At 39.2% G+C, this 20,657-nt stretch overlaps 1 protein-coding gene across 3 annotated transcripts; it reads left to right on the top strand.

Moving 5' to 3' along the window:
* Positions 1-782: 782 nt before the first annotated feature.
* Positions 783-19,960, top strand: LOC110366573. Of its 3 annotated transcripts, none has more exons than XM_036135474.1 (8): positions 783-788; positions 3,132-3,136; positions 10,394-10,589; positions 11,389-11,505; positions 16,865-16,921; positions 17,051-17,266; positions 18,506-18,628; positions 19,573-19,960. In XM_036135474.1, exons 3-8 carry the CDS (start codon positions 10,413-10,415, stop codon positions 19,636-19,638), a joined length of 756 nt encoding a protein of 251 aa, XP_035991367.1. In that variant the 5' UTR covers positions 783-788; positions 3,132-3,136; positions 10,394-10,412; the 3' UTR covers positions 19,639-19,960. The 3 variants fall into 3 exon arrangements, with proteins under 3 accessions (XP_035991367.1, XP_035991369.1, XP_035991368.1); XM_036135476.1 differs by lacking the exon at positions 3,132-3,136 and adding an exon at positions 6,625-6,628 and having other exon boundaries at positions 784-788; XM_036135475.1 differs by lacking the exons at positions 783-788; positions 3,132-3,136 and adding an exon at positions 1,113-1,203 and having other exon boundaries at positions 10,395-10,589.
* The last annotated feature ends 697 nt before the right edge of the window (positions 19,961-20,657 follow it).

Consider the following 20,657-nt stretch of genomic DNA (forward strand, 5'->3'; position numbering starts at 1 on the left):
TCCGTACCGCCTTCACGTGAAACGGATTCAGGAAATGATTAGGAGATGAAATTCTTTACGAGAAAAAAATCTAACTGCAGTAAGTAGAATTATTATACTAGTCTGCCACTTTGGTCAGGACTGCTGCTCAGAAGATTTTCTGCTTTAGTAACTCTGCTGGGAATCCGCATCCATTGTTTGAAGACTATCCTTAAAATGTTCTTAAAATGTCCAGAGCATTCTCTTTGGTGATGCTGCTTTCAATCAATCAATCAATCAATCAATTATATGTGAATTCTGAGCCGGTATTTCACAAAAATGTCATTACTGGTACAGAATTACAGCCTGACAATAATTCAACAGCAATATATGTCAATGGATAGACATGTGGTGTAAAAAGGAAAAACAAAGTAGGTATACATACACTACCAATACAGTGGTTCTAGATTTGTATATTATGAGAAATAAAAAATAAACAATAAATTAACGGTGTACAGAGGAGAACTAATAGGAATTCTGATGGCATTAGAATGGGTTGAGGAAATTAGGGAAACGAAGGTCCTAATTTGTTCAGACTCAAGTAGTGCACTAACAAGTTGTAAGGAAATAATAATATAGTTTATATATCCAGAGGGAAGTGGGTGAGTTTTGGAAATATAAAAGAATAAAGAACTGTACTTTATTATATCAAGGATGTGATTTGGTCACATAGGATTAAAATTAATCCTAATTGACCACTCACAAACATCATACAGGCTTTTGCAAGTATTGTTGACAACCAGAAACCAAAGACCTCGATTTCTTGGAGTGTAATAAATAGTCACATGAGAGACAAGTGTTAGTCAGGAAACTGCATAGGAATAAAATTAATGATTTATTTGATGTTATTTTATTTTATCAGCACTTTGAATCATCATGTTACTGAAAGGTGCTTTATGAATAAACTTGCCTTACCTAATAATAATAATAAAGATCATCGGGTGACTTTTAACAGGTATGTGGAGAAGAATATTTTTGTAGACCGCCGCTAACCCAGAAGGTGGCGGTAATGCGCCTTAAAGTTGTTTCCCACCCACCACAAAAATCACAAGAAGAAGAAGAAGAGGTTGTTGGGGACTCAGGTGAGCGAGGGCGTGGAGTGAGAAGGTGTGGAATGGAGCGGCGCGGGAAACACAAAATATAAACTATATCGTATTTTGAAAAGGCGGATTTTGGCATAAACTGGTATGTGAATGGTTCTGGTGGAAATGGAGGTAGAAATTGAGGAAGGTATGGATTTAGAAGGGTGGACGCCAGTGGGGAGAGGAAGAGGAAGAGGACGTGGTAGAAATAAAACAGATGAAGGAAAGGGAAGTCAAGGCAGTAAACGAGAACTGGAAGGAAGTAGTTCGGATGAAGAAAGGATAGTTAGGAGGAAACTTGTGAGGGAGGAATTTAAAATAATATTAAAACTTAAAAATGAGCAGGAACAGGGATAACATCAGCCCCATTGTGGTGTCAAGAGAAATAAAAAAGAAAATTGGAGATGTCGAAATGGTAAAGATTTTGCGAGATGGAAACCTATCGGTAGTTTGTAAAAACGAAGAACAAATGAATAAGGCTTTAAATGTGGATAATATCTGTTAAAAAACTGTGTTGGAGAAAAAAGTGCTGGGAGAAAATAAAAAGATTAGAGGAGTGATTTATGGGATCCCTCTAGAGCAGGGGTGTCAAACCCATTTCTATATCGGGCCACTTTGGCATCAAGAAGTCATTAAAAGGGCCGGTTACACGTGAATAGATGATACTTTTGATTTCAGAATTTCATTTCTCTTCACATAGAAATATAAAAAAATGCACAGTAACATAAAAGTAGCACCCTTAGGCCCAGTTTATACAGTTTATCTACAAAAAAGGTTGATATTGGGATCAGTTGCACTTTAAACTCATAATTCTGCATGGTTTTTTTCTCTTTTCGGGGGTTTTAATGTGTTGTGGGAAAACTTACATCTAGTGGCAGGATGCTGTAACTACACAGTTAAAAAAACATTTGCTACAGGAGGCATAATTTTAGCCACTTTATACACTTTAAAAGTATATATGCCTCTACTTTATGACATGCTATGCCTTTTTTGGCTCTGGAAGGGCCGGATAAATTGCTCCGACGGGCCAGATTCGGCCCACGGGCCTTGAGTTTGACACGTGTGCTCTAGAGTCTAGATGAAGATCTTGAGAAACTTAAGAGAAGTATTGTGGGTGCAAAAGTGAACAACTTGAAGAGATTGTCTAGATTCTAGAACAATAAATGGAGAATTGTGTTCAGGAAACATGGTTAAAAACGTTAGATTTTGTGATTAAAGGATATAATAGTATAAGAAGAGATCGCCAGGAGTGGAGGAGGATGTGGAAAATTTATAAAACAAGGGATACAATACCATGTATTAGGGAAAGGCAAAGAACTTGAATATATAGTAATTGAGATATGGGAACAAGAAGGTAAATTTAAAATTATAAACTTTTATAATCCATGTAAAACATTATCAATTGAAATAATTGAGTAGTTAACTGAATATTTGGAAGGAAAAGTAATTTGGTGTGGGGATTTTAATGCAAATAGTACATTATGGGGTAAATGTAATGATAAAAATGGACAAGTTATAGAAGAATTAATGGAAATGAAAAATCTTGTTTGTATTAATGATGGGAGGGGAACAAGAATCAATGTAAGAACAGGGATGGAATCAGATTTAGATTTAACAATAGTATCAAATGTTTTAGCTGGTAATTGTGAGTGGTTCATTGATAAGAATTCAACAATAGGTAGTGATCATTATCCCATAACAATTAGAGTAGGATTAAATTTAAATAATAAGAATATAAAGGTCAATAAAAAACTCAATTTCAATAAGGCAGAATGGATTAAATAGGTACTTGAGTCAAAATAACTTGGAAAAAATATGAGAATGGATATAAATTATGTAAATCTAAACATTTGTAAGATAATCATGGAAGCAGCAGGTCATTCTATAAAGAAAACAGGGTGTAAAAAAAATAAGAAAATGGTACCGTGGTGGACAAATGAATGTAAAGAAGCAATAAAGTTAAGAAATAAAGCATTTAAAGTATTACAAACCAATCCAATTCATAAGAATTTAATTGATTATAAAAGAAAGCAAACAATAGTAAGGAGAACTATTAAGAATGCAAAAAGAGAGTATTGGAGAAGTTTTTGTAGCACAATAGGGAGAGACACAAAATTAGAAAAAATATGGAAAATAATTAAAAGAATGAATAGCATAAAAAGAGAGTTTGAATATTGTATATTAAAAATAGATAATATAAATATAATAAAAGATGTAGATAAAGTTGAAATGTTGGCAAGAACATTTAGTAAAATTCACAGTTCAAATAATATTAGTGAAGAGGGAAGAAAAGGAAGAGAAAATACAAAACTTAAATATAAAGATTTATTAGAAAGTATTGAAGAAACAAATAATTTATTGAATGTTGAGTTTACAAAAGTTGAATTGAATGATGCACTTAAAAAGACAAAAAATACAGCACCAGGTAAAGATGAAATTTGGTATTGAATGATAAGTCAACTTAGTGAAAAATCAATAGATATAATATTGCAATTATATAATAAAATTTGGGAGGAGGGAAAATTACCGATGAACTGGAAGGAATCAATTATAGTACCAATAGCTAAACCAGGAAAAGATAATTCAAACCCACAAAATTACAGACCAATAGCGAAAGTAATAAAGTAATAATTTTTTATAATCCTGGGAAAAGGATCCAATATGAAACACTGAATGAAATTGATAATTATTTAAATGGAAAGGTTGTTTGGTGTGGTGATTTTAATGCACATAGTTCGTTATGGGGTATTAAAAATGATTTAAATGGAATAGTTATTGAGGAATTAATGGAGAATAAAAATCTTGTATATTTGAATGATGGAAGGGGTACAAGGGTTGATATAAAAACAGGTAGAGAATCGGCAATAGATTTAACAATTATTTCAAATTCGTTGGCAGGTGTAGGTTCATGGCAAATAATTAAAGAAGTAACAATAGGAAGCAATCATTATCCTATAGTGACAGAAATAAACTTGAATATTGAAAAGTATGATGTGGGGGGTTTAAAGAAATGGTGTTTCAGTAGTGCCAATTGGGAAAGATTTAGATTTATAAGCGAGCAGGAACTGGGACAAATTAATTTGAATATGGAAATTGATCATTTCAACTTCTATGTTTGTGATGCTATTTTACAAGCTGCTAATGAATCCATAAAGAAAAGAGAAGGGAGGATCCATAAGCAGATTGTTCCTTGGTGGACAAAGGAATGCAATACAGTAATCAAAAATCATAATAAAGCTTTTAAAAGGTTGAAAAGGAATCACAGTGTACAGAATCTTATAGAATATAAAAGATGTCAGGCTCTTGTGAGAAGAACTACAAAGAATGCAAAAAAGGATTGTTGGAGGAATTTTTGTAATTCGGTGGGAAGAGAAACAGATTAATAAAGTATGGTCAATGATAAGAAGAATGAATGGTATTAAAAGAGAATATGGTTATCCAGTCCTGGGTGATGGTAAGGTAATAGCAGTTAAGGATGAAGAAAAGGTAGAAATGTTGGCAAAGACTTTTAGTAAAATAAATAGTTCAGATAATATTACTCTGGAAGGAAAAAGGGGGAGAGAAATGACAATATTAAAAAGCAGACATATATTAGAGAAGACAGAGAATGTAAATGATTTATTGAATGTTCCTTTCACAAAATCGGAATTAAATCGAGCACTTCAGACAGTTAAATTAACTATACCAGGAAAAGATCAAATTTGTTATTTAATGTTAAAGCATCTTAGTGAAACATCTAAAGAAATTTTATTGGAACTTTATAAAAAAGTTTGGGAAAATGGAAAATTACCAGAAAGTTGGAAAGAGGCTGTAATAATACCAATACGTAAACCAGGAAAAGATTATACAAAACCTGAAAATTATAGATCAATTGCGTTAACATCAAATATTTGTAAAATAATGGAGAAAATGATTAATGAAAGAATGATTTATTATATAGAATCAAACGGATATTTATCAAAATACCAAAGTGGCTTTAGGAGGGGTAGGAATACTATGGATGCAATTTTGAGTTTAGAATTTGAAATCAGAAAAGCTCAAATTAGTAAAGAAAGTATTATAGCAGTGTTTTTTGATTTGAAAAGGCATATGATATGTTATGGAAAGAAGGTTTATTAATTAAAATTATGAAGATGGGTATTACAGGTAGGATGTATTGGTGGATCAAAGATTTTCTAACTAAAAGACAAATACAAGTTCAAATAGGTAAATATCATTCTGAGAAATAGATTGCTGAAAATGGTACTCCACAGGGAAGTATAATACGTCCTTTATTATTTTCGATAATGATAGATGATGTGTTTCAAAATATAGATAATGGAATGGGTTTTTCTCTTTTTGCTGACGATGGAGCTATGTGGAAGAGAGGGAGAAATTTGGAATTTATTACTAAAAAGATGCAACAAGCTATTGTTAAAGTTGAAGAATGGTCATTAAAATGGGGATTTAAATTTTCAGTAGATAAGACTAAAACAATGTTCTTTTCAAGGAATAAAATGAATTATGGTAAATTAAAATTATATAATCAAGAAATAGAAAGAGTGAAGCAATTTGAATTTTTAGGGGTTTGGTTTAATAAAAGAATCACATGGAAAACATAATCAATGAACTGGTCCTATTTTAAGTGCAAATAATCTTATTTACCTGCTCATATCAAGGGCAAATACATTCATTTCAAGAAAATTTTACTCATTTTTAGTTCTTTTTGCAGTGCAGTCTCCAACATTACCTGTAAAAAAAATAACCTCAAGGTCTGGGATCACTACTTAAATACTTTGAGCAATGTCCCGGTTTGAGGGATTTAAAGATGAAATAGATATCGAATGAACTGGCACTTAATAACCATTTAGTCTTTGACTGTCAATGATTATTGACTTCACACATAGAAATGAAAACACAACTGCACTTTAACTCTTTTGAAGAAAAAAATATATATTTTCCAATGTCCAGAAATAAATGTGACACTGTCACTTACTAATCCAAAATATCAGATAATAATGACATATATTCTAGCCAGAAAAAAAAAAAATAAAGCAAACGAACAAAACAAAACTACCTGTTTAAGTTTTGCTGCAGCAATAGTCAATTTAGTTTAGTTGTGCACAACCCAATACCTATTTTGAGCTCAGTAAAAAAAAAATGTAATCCGATATTATCCTCCAACACCACAAGAGGAAAACAAAAAAAAAATCCTCCTTTGATGAGACGGTAAAGATGAAATTCCAAACTCAGGCCTGAAGTTCAGAGTCCAGCCCGCTGTCCATCACGCTCTCTCTCTCACCCGCTATGGAATGGAAACACACCGCTCCTCTGTCGTACCCACTGTCTCGCTCACAGTCCGCCACTCAATCCCTCAGTAGCCTATAACTATGTTAACAGAAAATACAGTTCTTTACGTTTAGATCAAACTACAGCAGTATACAGGCATACTATGAACTCAACTCTAAAGTCAGCACAGCAATGAAATTTAACATTTGGCCACATATGTCTTAACTAATAATTTGTATAAAATGAAACAGTTTAGCAACTACATTGACATCAACATACGACCCACACTTCTAGAAGGAGTCAGTACAGCAGCCATTAAGATGGTGCCCCTCCTTTCAACTGTACACGAACAGCAGTCTTTAAAACTTGTACAGGATAAAAGTTAGGAATAACCATGATATATGTCCTATGTTAACAGAAAAGTTTTTTTCAGATGCCGCCATCAAAAGAAAGAATAAAATAATTCTAACTCTTCAGGATATTATTCTCTTCTTCTTTCAGAGCTACGCCTTCGCTTTTTCTCCCTGTCACTACCCGATCCGTACCATCAGCTCATTTGCGCAAGCGCAAACAGAATAACTTCCGGGTCGCCAAAACAATAATGTAATTACGGTAATGAAAATACTTATTTCTATACTTAAATCATTAAAAAATGCTAAACTATATCGTAAATAAAATATTAAAGACTTTTCTGAAAGAAATTGAAACGTTTTACATTCTCTCCATTGTATTGCTTGACGTCATCATCGGATTATGCTCCAGCATCCTCCAGTCCGGGAATTTATCATTGCATAACGTTTATCTGTACGTTAACTGTACGTGTCTGAATGCACTCTGTTAAAACAGGACTGGAAAAAAATATTTAATCCTTAATTATACGGTGAATTTCGTTATACAAATGATCTTGTTCTAAACATAAACAAACATTTATTTTATTAGAAAGTTAAAATTATCGATTGAGAAATTAGCGCCCTCTAGTGTACACATAATAAACTAGAGAAGACCTCGTGATTATAGTAGCCGCATTGTTTTTTTTTTTTTTTTTTTTTTACAAAAACGAACAGGGAATAGGACAAAGAACACACACAAAGCGAAGACATACCTTATTAAAATACATTTATTAGGCACAAAATACATACATATGCAATTCAGATAAATGATAAAAGAAACTTCAAACTTCAAAAAAATTCAAAATAAAATACATTTCTGTACTACTATATGTGTTTATAGCGGGGGGTTTGTGTACTTTAAGAAATGGTTTATATATTTTTATTTCCCTAACCTCAACTAGGAAACATTTTTGCTATTAAAAAACAAAAAACAACGTATTTTTTTATGTATTTCTGTTGTTCATTTTTTAGAATATGCATTATTGCCGCAAATACAAAGATATACAAAAAGAAACCCCTGCCTCGAAAAAATACAAAAGAATAAAAAAGTAAGAAAAACGAAATATTTCCCACCGGAAGTTATTCTGTTCACGCACGCGCAAATGAGCTGATGGTACGGATTGGGTAGAGACACTCCCTCCACAACAGGTTCAGAAAAGAACACCAGCGCTGCACAGTGGCCACCTAGTGGGCATTACCGCAAAATGTTTACCACTGCTGAAAAGTGTTGAGAATTAGAATTAATTAACACAAAGTGGCGTAACCTGAACTATTGGTGTCTGATTTATAGGGTAAACATAGAAAACTTATACTTTGTGTTGTGACAATTATTGATCACAATATCATATTATCCCCACTTAAGTTTTTTTTTTTTTTTTTTTAAGATTTAAGGTGGGTTACACCTTCACTGCGGAGGTCCTTCATGATGTCGCTTACTGATGTTTTGGGGGGTTTCTTCACAGCTCTAACAATGTTTCTGTCATCAACTACTGCTGTTTTCTTTTTTCCGACCTGTTCGACGTCTGTTGCTCCAGCAGTTTTTTTTCTTATTCCCGACGTTCCAGATGTTGTGCGCAATCTTTGTCCAGTGGCTGTGATTGATTTTCGGCTTTGAAATGGTTTTCCTCCCATGTTGGTTTAAACTCTTTAACAAGAAATGCATACTTAATAGGTTTAAACTCAGGCTGAAACGTAGGCTAGTGATGCAGAGCTGTTATGTTTGAACCGTCAACCTTAAAGGCAACACCTGGTCAGCAAGACACACCTGTCAGTCACATGTTCCAGTGGTTTTGCTCACTTGAAAAGTGGTTGACGTGTCCAGAGTTGTTAAATATCAGGGAATAAAAGCTGATATTCAGGCGTCTTGCTCCTATTTTGATCTTAAACCCAAATGTCTTTAGTGAAGAACTAAAACGGGAATTTGCCTCGTTGTTCCGATACTTTTGGAGGGAACCTTACCGACATTATGGGGCGACGGTGCGCAGCAGGTTACAGGTTCATATTAGTGTCTTATTCTAAGAACCGTGTTTCTTTTCCCTCCTAGTTGTCTTATTTTGAAAATACAATCAGTGATTTGTTATGCCAGAAGCTGTTTGAATATGCTTATTATTATTAATAATTATAATTTGGTATTATAATTTAAGTAATCATTCAACTCAAAATTCCGCTATAACAAAATATAGTTCAAATGGTGGTGATGTTAGCTAGAAGCTTGTAAGAATTTATACCACTAATGCATTAGTTAATCAGCTGTTATGAACTCATTTATGCTGGAATAAATGATCTGGTCGGACTTTTAACCGACGAGGTTTATCCAGCAGGCTGTGAGAACCCCAATATAACTGCAATTAGAGTTTAAATCCTTATTCCTTATCACCATCCAATGATATTGTCTCTGTATTAATATCAGATGTTAACTCCAAAGGAGGTTAGCTCTGAATTCTGAATAACCAGGCAACTGTGAATTAGATTGAACACAAAACAATTTCTATTCTGCAGTTGTTGTTTTTATTGAACCAAAAGCAATTCCCTGTTACAGTAATTCTCTGATTCAACGACTTTGGAAATCTTACTCACTACTAAACTACACATGCAAAATATATATGTGGAAATAAAAGAACAAACAAAAACAAATGGATTAACATGAGCGGCTAGCGAATCTAAGTCCAGCTCACGGTCGTTTAACACCACATCTCAGTCACCCGACACCCTTCCAAGATGGCGACTATGATGACGTATGATCTACCAATTTGCGTGATGCGTGAGGGGAGGTCCTAATGACGTAACCACGCTTACGCTGATGGGGTAATACCTCGCTTCGAGAGGGCGTGGCTAACTGGGGAGTTTAAACGGAGACCGCGAACTGAGCTCGGACAAAAAGATTGCACCCGCTGATAAGCAAAGCAAAGATGGAACAAAGAGAGAGGAAAAGGATGAAAAAGTTGAAGAATCGACTCACGGCGGAGTCTCCACGGACCACAAACAACCAACAACAGCCAAGTCACTTTCACAAATGCATGCACATACAAAGAAAATATTCAGCAAAATAAATCCAACTTCGTCTTGGGGTAAAAAGCATTAACCTACACCTACAAAGTTCCTACACCTGCCCAGGCACTTCTAAACACCCTGTGGGTGAAAAAGAAATACTTTGAGGTGTTTCAGGAGTGAAGTCCCGGCTTCGGGGTCCGCGAGCGCTCCGACTAACGCGGCGTCCTGAATGCGGCGTCCTGAATGCGTCTTGACTGCGCGGCGGCGGTTGCAGACAGGAGCGAACAGCAGCGGGGACGGAATGAGGAGGCTCCTTTGTCTCTTCCTCCGGGCTTACAGTCGCTTTGTTGGCCAGACAAAGCGGGGTCCTCTTCGATCACTGGGAGATAAGGCGGCTCCCAGTCTTTTGATCAGAGGGAATTAAAAGTTGGTGGCCATCTTGACCACATTGCATCATGGGGAATGCAGTCGTCACATCTGAACTGGCATTACACATTTGTATCTAAAACTTTACAAAAGAATAGAATATTACAATTGGGAATGTTCAAGAGCTTTAAATACTTTTTGTAATATATTTTTTTATGTGATTTAACTTAATAAAATCAGCAATAACGCCTGTTTAACATGTTTGTACTATGATCATCAGCTTCCGGCAGCAGGAAGGATGTCTGTGACCATGAGCAGAGCCGACGGGGTCACCGTGTTCACGTTGACCTCTGACCCTGACAGTCGTTGGCCTCCTCTGTGTCAGATCCTGAAGAGCCTGTGCCACAGCCCGGCGTGCTGCTCCCTGTCTCAGCCGCTGAGGAACGTCCTGGGGACGTCTCAGTCCGTGCTCGGGGTGAGCTGCAGCCTCTATGCTTCACATATGTTCTGTTTCCATTTTCTCTTCTGATTTACACAGTTATTACAAAAGGGGGGGGGGGGGGGGGGGCAGGACCAACAGGGCCACAAGGGAGAATGGGTCCGCTCCAGGGTTCACCTCCCTGGCAGGTGTAAGCGATGCCACTGGGTGCTGGTTCTCTACCTCTCACCCTTAAATTAAATTTGTAAGTCTATTATTTACATTGATATCAACTCAAAAAAACATGTATGGTTTGACTAGGGCTGCACGATATATCAATTTAATCGATTGATTTGAATTTACAGTTTAAGATTTTTGTAAAACCTGGATTTTATTTTGCCAGTGCATTCATTGGGCTTCCACTGTTTGACTTAAAACCAAGTTTTTAATTTCTTTTTGTGAAACAAGGAGGTTAATTAATTGGATTTCGTATAATAAAAGCAGAGATTTTTTATGCCATATCACCCAGCCCTTGATTTGACTATTTTGTTTCTAAGCTCTTGTGAATTTCCTAATAAAGGCATATGATAAAAATGACAAAACGGGTCCTTATTTTCATTTTGCATCGTTGTTAATCGTTTAATTGATGTGGATGATTTGTTACACTGCTAATGATTTTAGTTTTTATATTCTAATATAATGAAGCTGCTAGTTTTGTTCTAAATAAACATATTTTATCATGATTTTACTTTTTAGCTTTGTCCTGTATTTTTGTTCAGTGTTTTCATTACTAATGAAAATCATTCCAAGCTGTCCAGCATGCATGTCAGGTTTGATCATCTTTTCTCTGTCACAGGCCATTCACATTATGATCGGGCTGCTTCAAATTGGCCTCAGCACCATCCTCTTCCTGACTTACTATGGTCCTTGGATGTATGATCTCCTCCAAGTCATGTTTGGGATTTTATCTGTGGTGAGCAAATGAACTGCTGTTTTACAGATTGTCAGCGTTGGTTGTTACCTGTCAGGACGTTAAAGTGTAACTCGCCTCGATGTAAAGGCGTAACTCCCTTGTCGATTAATCAAAAGTCTTATCATGATAAAAGATTTCACAATAAAAATAAATATAATTTTAAATGCCCACCATTAGTTAGGATTATATAAGTTAGTTAAAAAAAAGCAGCCATGAAGAAGAAGAGTTGTTTAGCTTTTAAAATAAAAGACTTGCTTTTTGTAATTTAGTCGTTTATAAAGGCAGGTTTCACATTTCTAGCTTTAAAAAGCCTGTTGGACCTAAACATGTAATAAGAAAGATGTTATTGTCATGGTTGAGTTCTGGTTTGACTTCGTTTTTCTGTTATTTTCATTTTTTCTTCTCATGTGGGTTTGGTTTGACTTTATTTATTAGTTTTCATTGTCATCAGTTATTTTCTGTCATCTTCACTTCACCTCCTCAGCAGTCAGTCACACCTGTTAACAATTTACCAGTCATTAGCCAGACCCTTGTTCCACTTGTGAAGTGCTCTATTTAAACCTCCCTCTGCCTTCAGTTCGGCACTGGACCGTCTTCAGTTATCCACCTCTCCATGCCAGTCCCCGTTTTGCCTTGGAAGATTTGTTTTTGCTCCTGTTGTTAAGAGAGCTGCTAACCTGACTAGCCGCCCTGGAGAAGCTCTGCTCTGTGCCCCGGTGTCTCCAGAGAACTGTTAACCTGACTAGCCACCCTGGAGAAGCTCAGCTCTGTGCCACAGTGTCTCCAGAGATCTGCTAACCTGACTAGCCGCCCTGGAGAAGCTCAGCTCAGTGCCTCAGTGTCTCCAGAGATCTGCTAACCTGACTAGCCGCCCTGGAGAAGCTCAGCTCAGTGCCTCAGTGTCTCCAGAGAACTGCTAACCTGACTAGCCGCCCTGGAGAAGCTCTGCTCTGTGCCCCGGTGTCTCCAGAGAACTGTTAACCTGACTAGCCACCCTGGAGAAGCTCAGCTCTGTGCCACAGTGTCTCCAGAGATCTGCTAACCTGACTAGCCGCCCTGGAGAAGCTCTGCTCAGTGCCTCAGTGTCTCCAGAGAACTGCTAACCTGACTAGCCGCCCTGGAGAAGCTCAGCTCAGTGCCTCAGTGTCTCTAGAGATCTGCTAACCTGACTAGCCGCCCTGGAGAAGCTCAGCTCTGTGCCACAGTGTCTCCAGAGATCTGCTAACCTGACTAGCCGCCCTGGAGAAGCTCTGCTCAGTGCCTCAGTGTCTCCAGAGAACTGCTAACCTGACTAGCCGCCCTGGAGAAGCTCAGCTCAGTGCCTCAGTGTCTCTAGAGATCTGCTAACCTGACTAGCCGCTCTGAGAAAGCTCTGCTCAGTGCCCTGGTGTCTCCTGTAATCTGCTAACTAAGTAGCACTGAGCTTCCTGGCCACTTAGATTATTATGGACTCTCGCTCCGGGCCGTCAGCTCCTGCCATCACCTACATCCCTGACCTTCTGCAGCCCTGAACCTCCGGTCTTCATCATCCGCCATCCAGCACTCTTCCTTTAAATAAAAACTCTTAAACTTTAGTTCTTCGGTAAACAAATCATGACAGTACGGCCCAGTCAAAAGATGAACTCAGGAACCACATGGGGCTTACCTGCAGGGGTTGACGACCCGGAGATCCTCGCATATGTGCAGATGTGCAAACGCCAGATGAAGGAGAGATATGCCAAGATGGCTTCTGCCCGGGACCCTACGCCAACGATCCTGGCTGACTCCACTCCCCTGGTGGTCCACGTGGGCGTTGTTACGGCTACCCCGGAGCCCAGGGAGGGAAGCCGATCAGCCTCTCGTCGTCTCGGACATCACCTCCATGACTCGCAGCTGGGCCCTCGAGTGAGGCTCATCGTTCCACCTAGCAGAGCCCCACGCATTAAGGAGAGCCAGCTGTGGGAGTTCTACTATGGTGACCGAGACGACCTTCTGCCCTGCTGGCCAGCTGCCACCCCCGAGACGGCTCTGGATTCCTCATCTGGCTCCTCCCAGCAAGGACGGCAGAACCACCGGCACGGAAGGTCCGTCAAGGACGCGCTTCTGCCTCCAACCTCGCCGCCCTCCGAAGCCTGTAGCCCGGCGCTACCCTCCGAGGTCTGTATTCCATCCAAGTCCCACCAGGAGGACCTGCCTCCGCCCAAGCCTCAAGAGGAGGTCCAGGAGGACCTGCCTCCGCCCAGTCCTCAAGAGGAGGTCCAGGACGATCCGCCTCTGGCCTCGGTTTCCGCCGAGACCTGTAGCTTGGCACCGCCTACGACTGATCTGTTCGGCCGGAGCCGCAGACCGCGGACTTCGAGCCTCTCGACTCTGCCTCGTCAGGGCCGCCCTCCTCGAGGGTTTAGTAGGGCGATGCTGCTCCGCCGCCTGCCTCGTCCAGGACGACCTCCACAAAGACTTTTTCTTTGTGGCTTAGCAGCCGTCTTGCCTGAGCCCTTAAGGCCAGTGCCTTCTGTTATTTTTTGGGCTCGATTTCAGTTTTGGTTTACTTAGGATTTTTGGGGTTTTAGAGTTATTTAGGGGGTTCTTTGTTTTTCTTAGAGTACTTGAGTTTCTATTTTCGTTTGTTTTTCCACCTCTGTTTTGGTGTTCCAGGTTTGCCTTTAGTCTTCCGGTTTTTGCTTTGGTTATTTCTGTTTGCTTTAGAATCCTAGTTTTTTGCCTTGTTCTCTCAGTTTTAGTTTTTTTCTAGCTTTAGTTATCTAGTGTTACAATAGTTTACTCGTTCCTGTCCCAGTTTCTTTATTTTGGTTTTTGCATTAGTTTTATAGTTTTTTTTTTCTTGTATGTCTTGCTCTTTTTCCTAGTTTTTTTTTTGTTTTATTTTGATTTTCTAGTCTTTTGCTTCGGTTTTTCTTTTGTTATCCCTACCCTAGTTCTTCTGGTTTTGTTCTATAGGTTAGTTCATGCCTGGTTTTCTAGTTTTTGGTTTAGATCTTTAGTTTCCCAGCGCTCTTTAGGTCCCAGCGCTTCTTAGTTTTGTTTTGGCCCCCTAGCTCTTAGTCCCCTGGCGTGTTTGACGCCCTCAATTCTCCGGAATTTAGACGCCCTTAGTTCCTGGTATTTTGGTTTCCTAGCGTGTTAGGACGCCCTCTGACCCCTGTAGATTTTGTGTTTTTTCCGGCGTGTTAGAATGCCCTTTGTCTCCTGGCGTTTTAGGACGCCCTCCGCTCTTGTTTCCTGGCGTGTTAGGACGCCCTTTGTTCCCGTTTCCCTGGTGTTTAGATTCCTGGTGTTTAGATTTAGTGTTCCCGGCGTGTTAGGACGCCCTCAGACTCCTGGTGTTTAGATTTCTTGGTTCCCTGGTGTTTAGATTCTTGGCATTTAGATCCAGTTTTCTCGGCGTGTTTAGATGCCTTCAGGTACCTATAGTGTTAGGTTTTCCGGTTCCCCTTGCGCCCCGGCGTTTCCCTCACGCCCCGGCGGGTTTTCCCTTTGGCGCTGTCGTGCGCCCGTTCCTTCCCTTTGGTGCTGTTGTGCGCCCGTTCCTTCCCTTTGGCATTGACGTATGCCTGTTCTTCCATCTGGCGTTGTCGTGCGCCCGTTCCTTCCCTCTGGCATTGTCGTGCGCCTGTTCCTTCCCTCTGGCGTTGTCGCACGCCTGTTCTTCCCTCTGGCGTTGTCGCACGCCTGTCCTTTCCTCTGGCGTTGTCGCACGCCTGTCCTTTCCCTCTGGCGTTAGAACGCCTGTTCCTTCCCATTAGCCTTGTGGCGATGTTCGCCTGTCAACGTCGGTTAGATGTCCTTTGTTTGGTTTATCAGGGATTGTTAGAAACCCTTTTTAGTTCGCCCTAGTGGGTAGTTTTGGTTTGATTTTAGCCCACCATCCTACCTTCCCTCCACCCACCCAGGTTAGATCAGCTTGGTTATGACTCTTGCCCGCCATCCTGCCTTCCCTCCACCCACCCTGGTTAGATCAGTTTTTGGTTTTGACCCTGGCCCTCCATCCTGCCTTCCCTCCACCCACCCTGGTTCGGTCACTTTGTAGTTTGTTTTGTTTTTTAGGCCGTCCAGAGTCCGGCCTTGGGGGGAGGTAATGTCATGGTTGAGTTCTGGTTTGACTTCATTTTTCTGTTATTTTCATTTTTTCATCTCATATGGGTTTGGTTTGACTTTATTTATTAGTTTTCATTGTCATCTGTTATTTTCTGTCATCTTCACTTCACCTCCTCAGCAGTCAGTCACACCTGTTAACAATTTACCAGTCATTAGCCAGACCCTTGTTCCACCTGTGAAGTGCTCTATTTAAACCTCCCTCTGCCTTCAGTTCGGCACTGGACCGTCTTCAGTTATCCACCTCTCCATGCCAGTCCCCGTTTTGCCTTGGAAGATTTGTTTTTGCTCCTGTTGTTAAGAGAGCTGCTAACCTGACTAGCCACCCTGGAGAAGCTCTGCTCTGTGCCCCGGTGTCTCCAGAGAACTGTTAACCTGACTAGCCGCCCTGGAGAAGCTCAGCTCTGTGCCACAGTGTCTCCAGAGATCTGCTAACCTGACTAGCCGCCCTGGAGAAGCTCAGCTCTGTGCCACAGTGTCTCCAGAGATCTGCTAACCTGACTAGCCGCCCTGGAGAAGCTCAGCTCAGTGCCCTGGTGTCTCCTGTAATCTGTTAACTAAGTAGCACTGAGCTTCCTGGCCACTTAGATTATTATGGACTCTCGCTCCGGGCCGTCAGCTCCTGCCATCACCTACATCCCTGACCTTCTGCAGCTCTGAACCTCCGGTCTTCATCATCCGCCATCCAGCACACTTCCTTTAAATAAAAACTCTTAAACTTTAGTCCCGTGTGCGCTTCCTGAGTTCTTCGGTAAACAAATCATGACAGTTATGGTGTTTGCATTTAAATTTTCCTTTTATTCAACTGCATAAAAATGTAGTTATGTGAACCTAAAAAAATAATATCTGCCAGCAGGAAGTCACTCGTGCTTGTCTTGATTTGCTTCGGGGTCATAATCATATTTTACAAACATCAACTGGTTCAAACCAGGACCGGGACCACAAACAATAAAAATATTGCAAAATCTAAAATTCAGTTTAAAAAAGACACATTATTAAAAATGCATGTGACATTTCAGCTTTTTTTGATTATCTGAGCAAACCATCAAAGATCGAACAACCAGGAGAAATAAACAGATGTACTGTGGTTTAATACTAAAGCTCTAAAATGGTTTGGTCATACATATGAAATGGAAGTAAAATAGAAACACATGGTAATGATATGAAGCCCTGAGACATTTATTCACTTTAATAAAACCATGAGAATTTGGCTATTTTGATTATTATTTTTTTTAATCTATACATTTCCTTTCTATTTTTTTTCTAGTTCATTGTCTTTGGCATCATTTGCATTTTGTCTGAGAAGTATCCAAGTCCATGTCTGGTGAGTGATTTAATGTTCAACCTTCTGCTGTTTCCTCAGGGGTCTCAGCGGTTATTCTTAGATTTTATTCAATATTAATCAAAATGATTGGTGGTGTTTGTATATAAAGTGATCCGTCTTGTCTTTCAGGTCATCATCAACGTGATCGTCAACCTGGCTGGAGTTGCTTTGGCCATAACTGCCATAGTGCTCTACAGCCTAATCATGGGAGACATATATCCTTGGTTTGGCTGTGAGCAGAGGGACGACTACTACTGGCCATATGGACGCACGATACCAAGTCTATCTTTCCTTGATACTCAGTACATCAAGGAAAGATGCTTGGAGGCCAGAGCTCTGACCGCGGTAAAACCGAAAAAACAATACAACATTACACTATTTGTGTTATTTTATATATTTATAAGGTGTTAAAGATTCATTATAATGATCTTTTGAAGATGATTTCACGTTTTCAGATTTGCAGAACTTCCTAAACTGAATGTTTTGATGCTTGGGACTGCTGGGTTAGTTATTTTAACGAAGAAAACAATGTTCGCTGTTGGGCGCCCTCTGGGCACTTCAGATCTTAGACATGTGATGTTGGGGCATCTAGAGGTAAAAATGGTCAAAGATGGTGTCGGTGTACGTGGGCCATCTTTGGAAACCTTTTTGTTGTTTCTCATTTGAAATACCAACTTCCTGTGGGTGTATGGCCGCCAAGCTCTGCTAAATCTTTGAGCCTGTGTGGGAAATCTGGCTCAGGAAAGCCAGAAAACGGTCTGTTTGTTTCTCTCTGGAATATCGGCCTACCTTTACCTTAGCCCGGCGCCACCGACACGAAAAAGGTTCAGACGCCACGGGAAACCGAGTGTTAATAGACGTGATGTACAGTAAAACCCTTGGCCAAAGACTTTTAATGTCTCATTGACTCTTTTAATCTTGTTCAGTTTGTGTTTGGTCCAACGCTACAAAGTGAGCGCGTTCTAGATCTCGTTTTAACTCCCGTTTTTAACGTGGAGATGTGTGACGCTGTTTCATTTTGCCGTGCCGCTCCCGTGTCGTGCAGTCAGGCCTCAGCTTCCTGATTGGAGCTGCCGCATTTTTCACCCAGCTTCAGGTTTTTTTCCACCACGGCCCCAGACTGTGGATGCATCTGCATTCAGACAGGCATCCTTACATCATCGTCTCTTTTTTTTCTTCTTTGTCCTTTAATTTAACTTTATATTTTGGCTTTTATTGTCCTTATTGTTTGATGGTCTTAACTGTTTTATTGCTGCGATTGTTTGGTTTTAGCATTTTGGAATTCTCTGTATTTTATTTCTCAGATTTTATTCTAGGGGTATAGAATAAAATACAAATAAGTGTAGATTATTTTAAATTGCGCATTGGAATTTCTACCTCTAGATCTTTTGTGTGGCCACTCGTTGAAGATTATAATTTCTAGCGCAGCACCAACTCATGGGGTTGGGTTTTGTATTGGTTTACCTGAGCGACATAAAGACAACCAGCATCATCTCTGTAAATAAAACGCTTGCTTGAAGGAGATTCTTCTACATTCATTAGAAGGAACCAAAGGAAGGTAACCCTGCTGTTTGTGTGCTGCAGATGCTGATGAGAGGCATCACTGGTATCCTTATCGTCCTGTCGGCCGTGGAGCTCTGTGTCACCATCAGCACCGCTGTGCTGGGCATCAAAGCTCTGACACGCTTCAGCGAGAAGGGGCACAAGGTGAACTATGGGACAATTAAGATTTCTTTTAAATATTAAATGGCAAAAACATTAATGAATAATTCTAAGTGCCCAAACAATGTGGAAAATGTTCAAGTTTACCTTTTAAGCATTTATGAGGGACGTGTAGGCATGTAACGGTACGTGCTTTCACGCTATGGTTGTCAAAATAACTGGTACTTCCATATAATCCATACACAAAATTTTTTTAACTCTTCAAGGACTCTCATTTGCATCAACTCTGATACAAACGGACCCGTTCATGTTTGCTGTAATTGTCGCCCGTCTTCCGACCGCAGCGCTGCAATAACAGACGCTCAGCCTCTCTGCAGCCGTTCATCTCAGCAAAGCTCTGCTGCTAGAAGTTTAAGCTCAGCAAAAACTGACCAGACCCTCTTTATCGACAGGATAAACACAAAAGCGTTGGCAGAACTTTCCCTATAAGGCAAACGAACACAAAAAGCAACAAAATGTTGAACGATGCTACAAAGTGACACTATAACACGGATGTTTGATGCAAAAAGGTCAGAAAAGCTCATATATCTGCAGCAGTGATGTAGTAAACCTCCTGGAAAACAAATGCTAATGGTACAGACCCCAGACCTGGGAGAAGTCAGAGGAAGTTAAATGGCTACAGTTTTATGGAAACACCACCACCCTAGTTTCTGAATGAAAAGAGGAAGAAAAACCGAGCAAACTAGTCTGATCTAAAATGAACTCATGCCAGGAATTCATAACTTCTTAAACTTAACTTGGGCCTTATTTGTTAGCGTTATACTATAAAGGAGTCATATAACTTCTGTCTGACACTTTTACAGGAACAAAATGGCCTTTAATCTCACTAAAATCCTTTTAAGCTTCTCTGCATGATCATTGTTTTGTGTCTTTTTATGTTGTTATAATTTTTCTTTGCTTGACGTGTTTTTTTATTTTTACTCCTGTAGACCCCAGAAGATCCAGAGCTTTACAAGCCGCTGCTGGAGGAAGTTGCCACTGAGCCTGCAGCCTGAACATCTTCCACTTCCTGTTAACCTTTGCTCCTCTGATGAGGTTAAAAGCCACATTAATCATTTACTATAGTCACCTTATTTTTATACATGTAGGTTTTTTCCACCAAATTCTGCTTTTCTATTGTTTTGTGCACTTTAAATCTGATCATTTTATGCTGCTTTTCTGTATCGTTGCTGCTGTGGGTTTGGTCTATTTTTGTATTCTGAAGTTGGGAATTGTTGAACATTTGTGCATGAGGTATTTTTTCTATGTAATCCCAGTTTCCCAGCACTAAATCATGTAGAAATGTGATAAATAAATACAAATGGCTATGAAAACAAATGAATTTGGAGATGAAATTCATTACGAGAAAAAAATCTAACTGCAGTAAGTAGAATTATTATACTAGTCTGCCACTTTGGTCAGGACTGCTGCTTAGAAGATTTTCTGCTTTTGTAACTCTGCTGAGAATCTGCGTCCATTGTTTGAAAACTATCCTTAAAATGTTCCTAAAATGTCCAGAGCATTCTCTTTGATGATGCTGCTTTCAATCAATCAATCAATCAATCAATTATATGTGAATTCTGAGCCGGTATTTCACAAAAATTTCATTACTGGTACAGAATTACAGCCTGATATTAATTCAACAGCAATATATGTCAATGGATAGACATGTGGTGTAAAAGGGAAAAACAAAGTAGGTATACATACACTACCAATACAGTAGGTACATTTTTGTGGTTCTAGATTTGGATATTATGAGTAATAAAAAATAAACAATAAATTAACGGTGTACAGAGGAGAACTAATGGCAATTCTGATGGCATTAGAATGGGTTGAGGAAATTAGGGAAACAAAGGTCCTAATTTGTTCAGACTCAAGTAGTGCACTAACAAGTTGTAAGGAGATAATAATATAGTTTATATATCCAAAGGGAAGTGGGTGAGTTTTGGAAATATAAAAGAATAAAGAACTGTACTTTATTATATCAAGGATGTGATTTGGTCACATAGGATTAAAATTAATCCTAATTGACCAC

The sequence above is a fragment of the Fundulus heteroclitus genome, chromosome 3 (assembly GCF_011125445.2).
Source record: "Fundulus heteroclitus isolate FHET01 chromosome 3, MU-UCD_Fhet_4.1, whole genome shotgun sequence".
In the NCBI taxonomy this organism is placed as follows: domain Eukaryota; kingdom Metazoa; phylum Chordata; class Actinopteri; order Cyprinodontiformes; family Fundulidae; genus Fundulus; species Fundulus heteroclitus.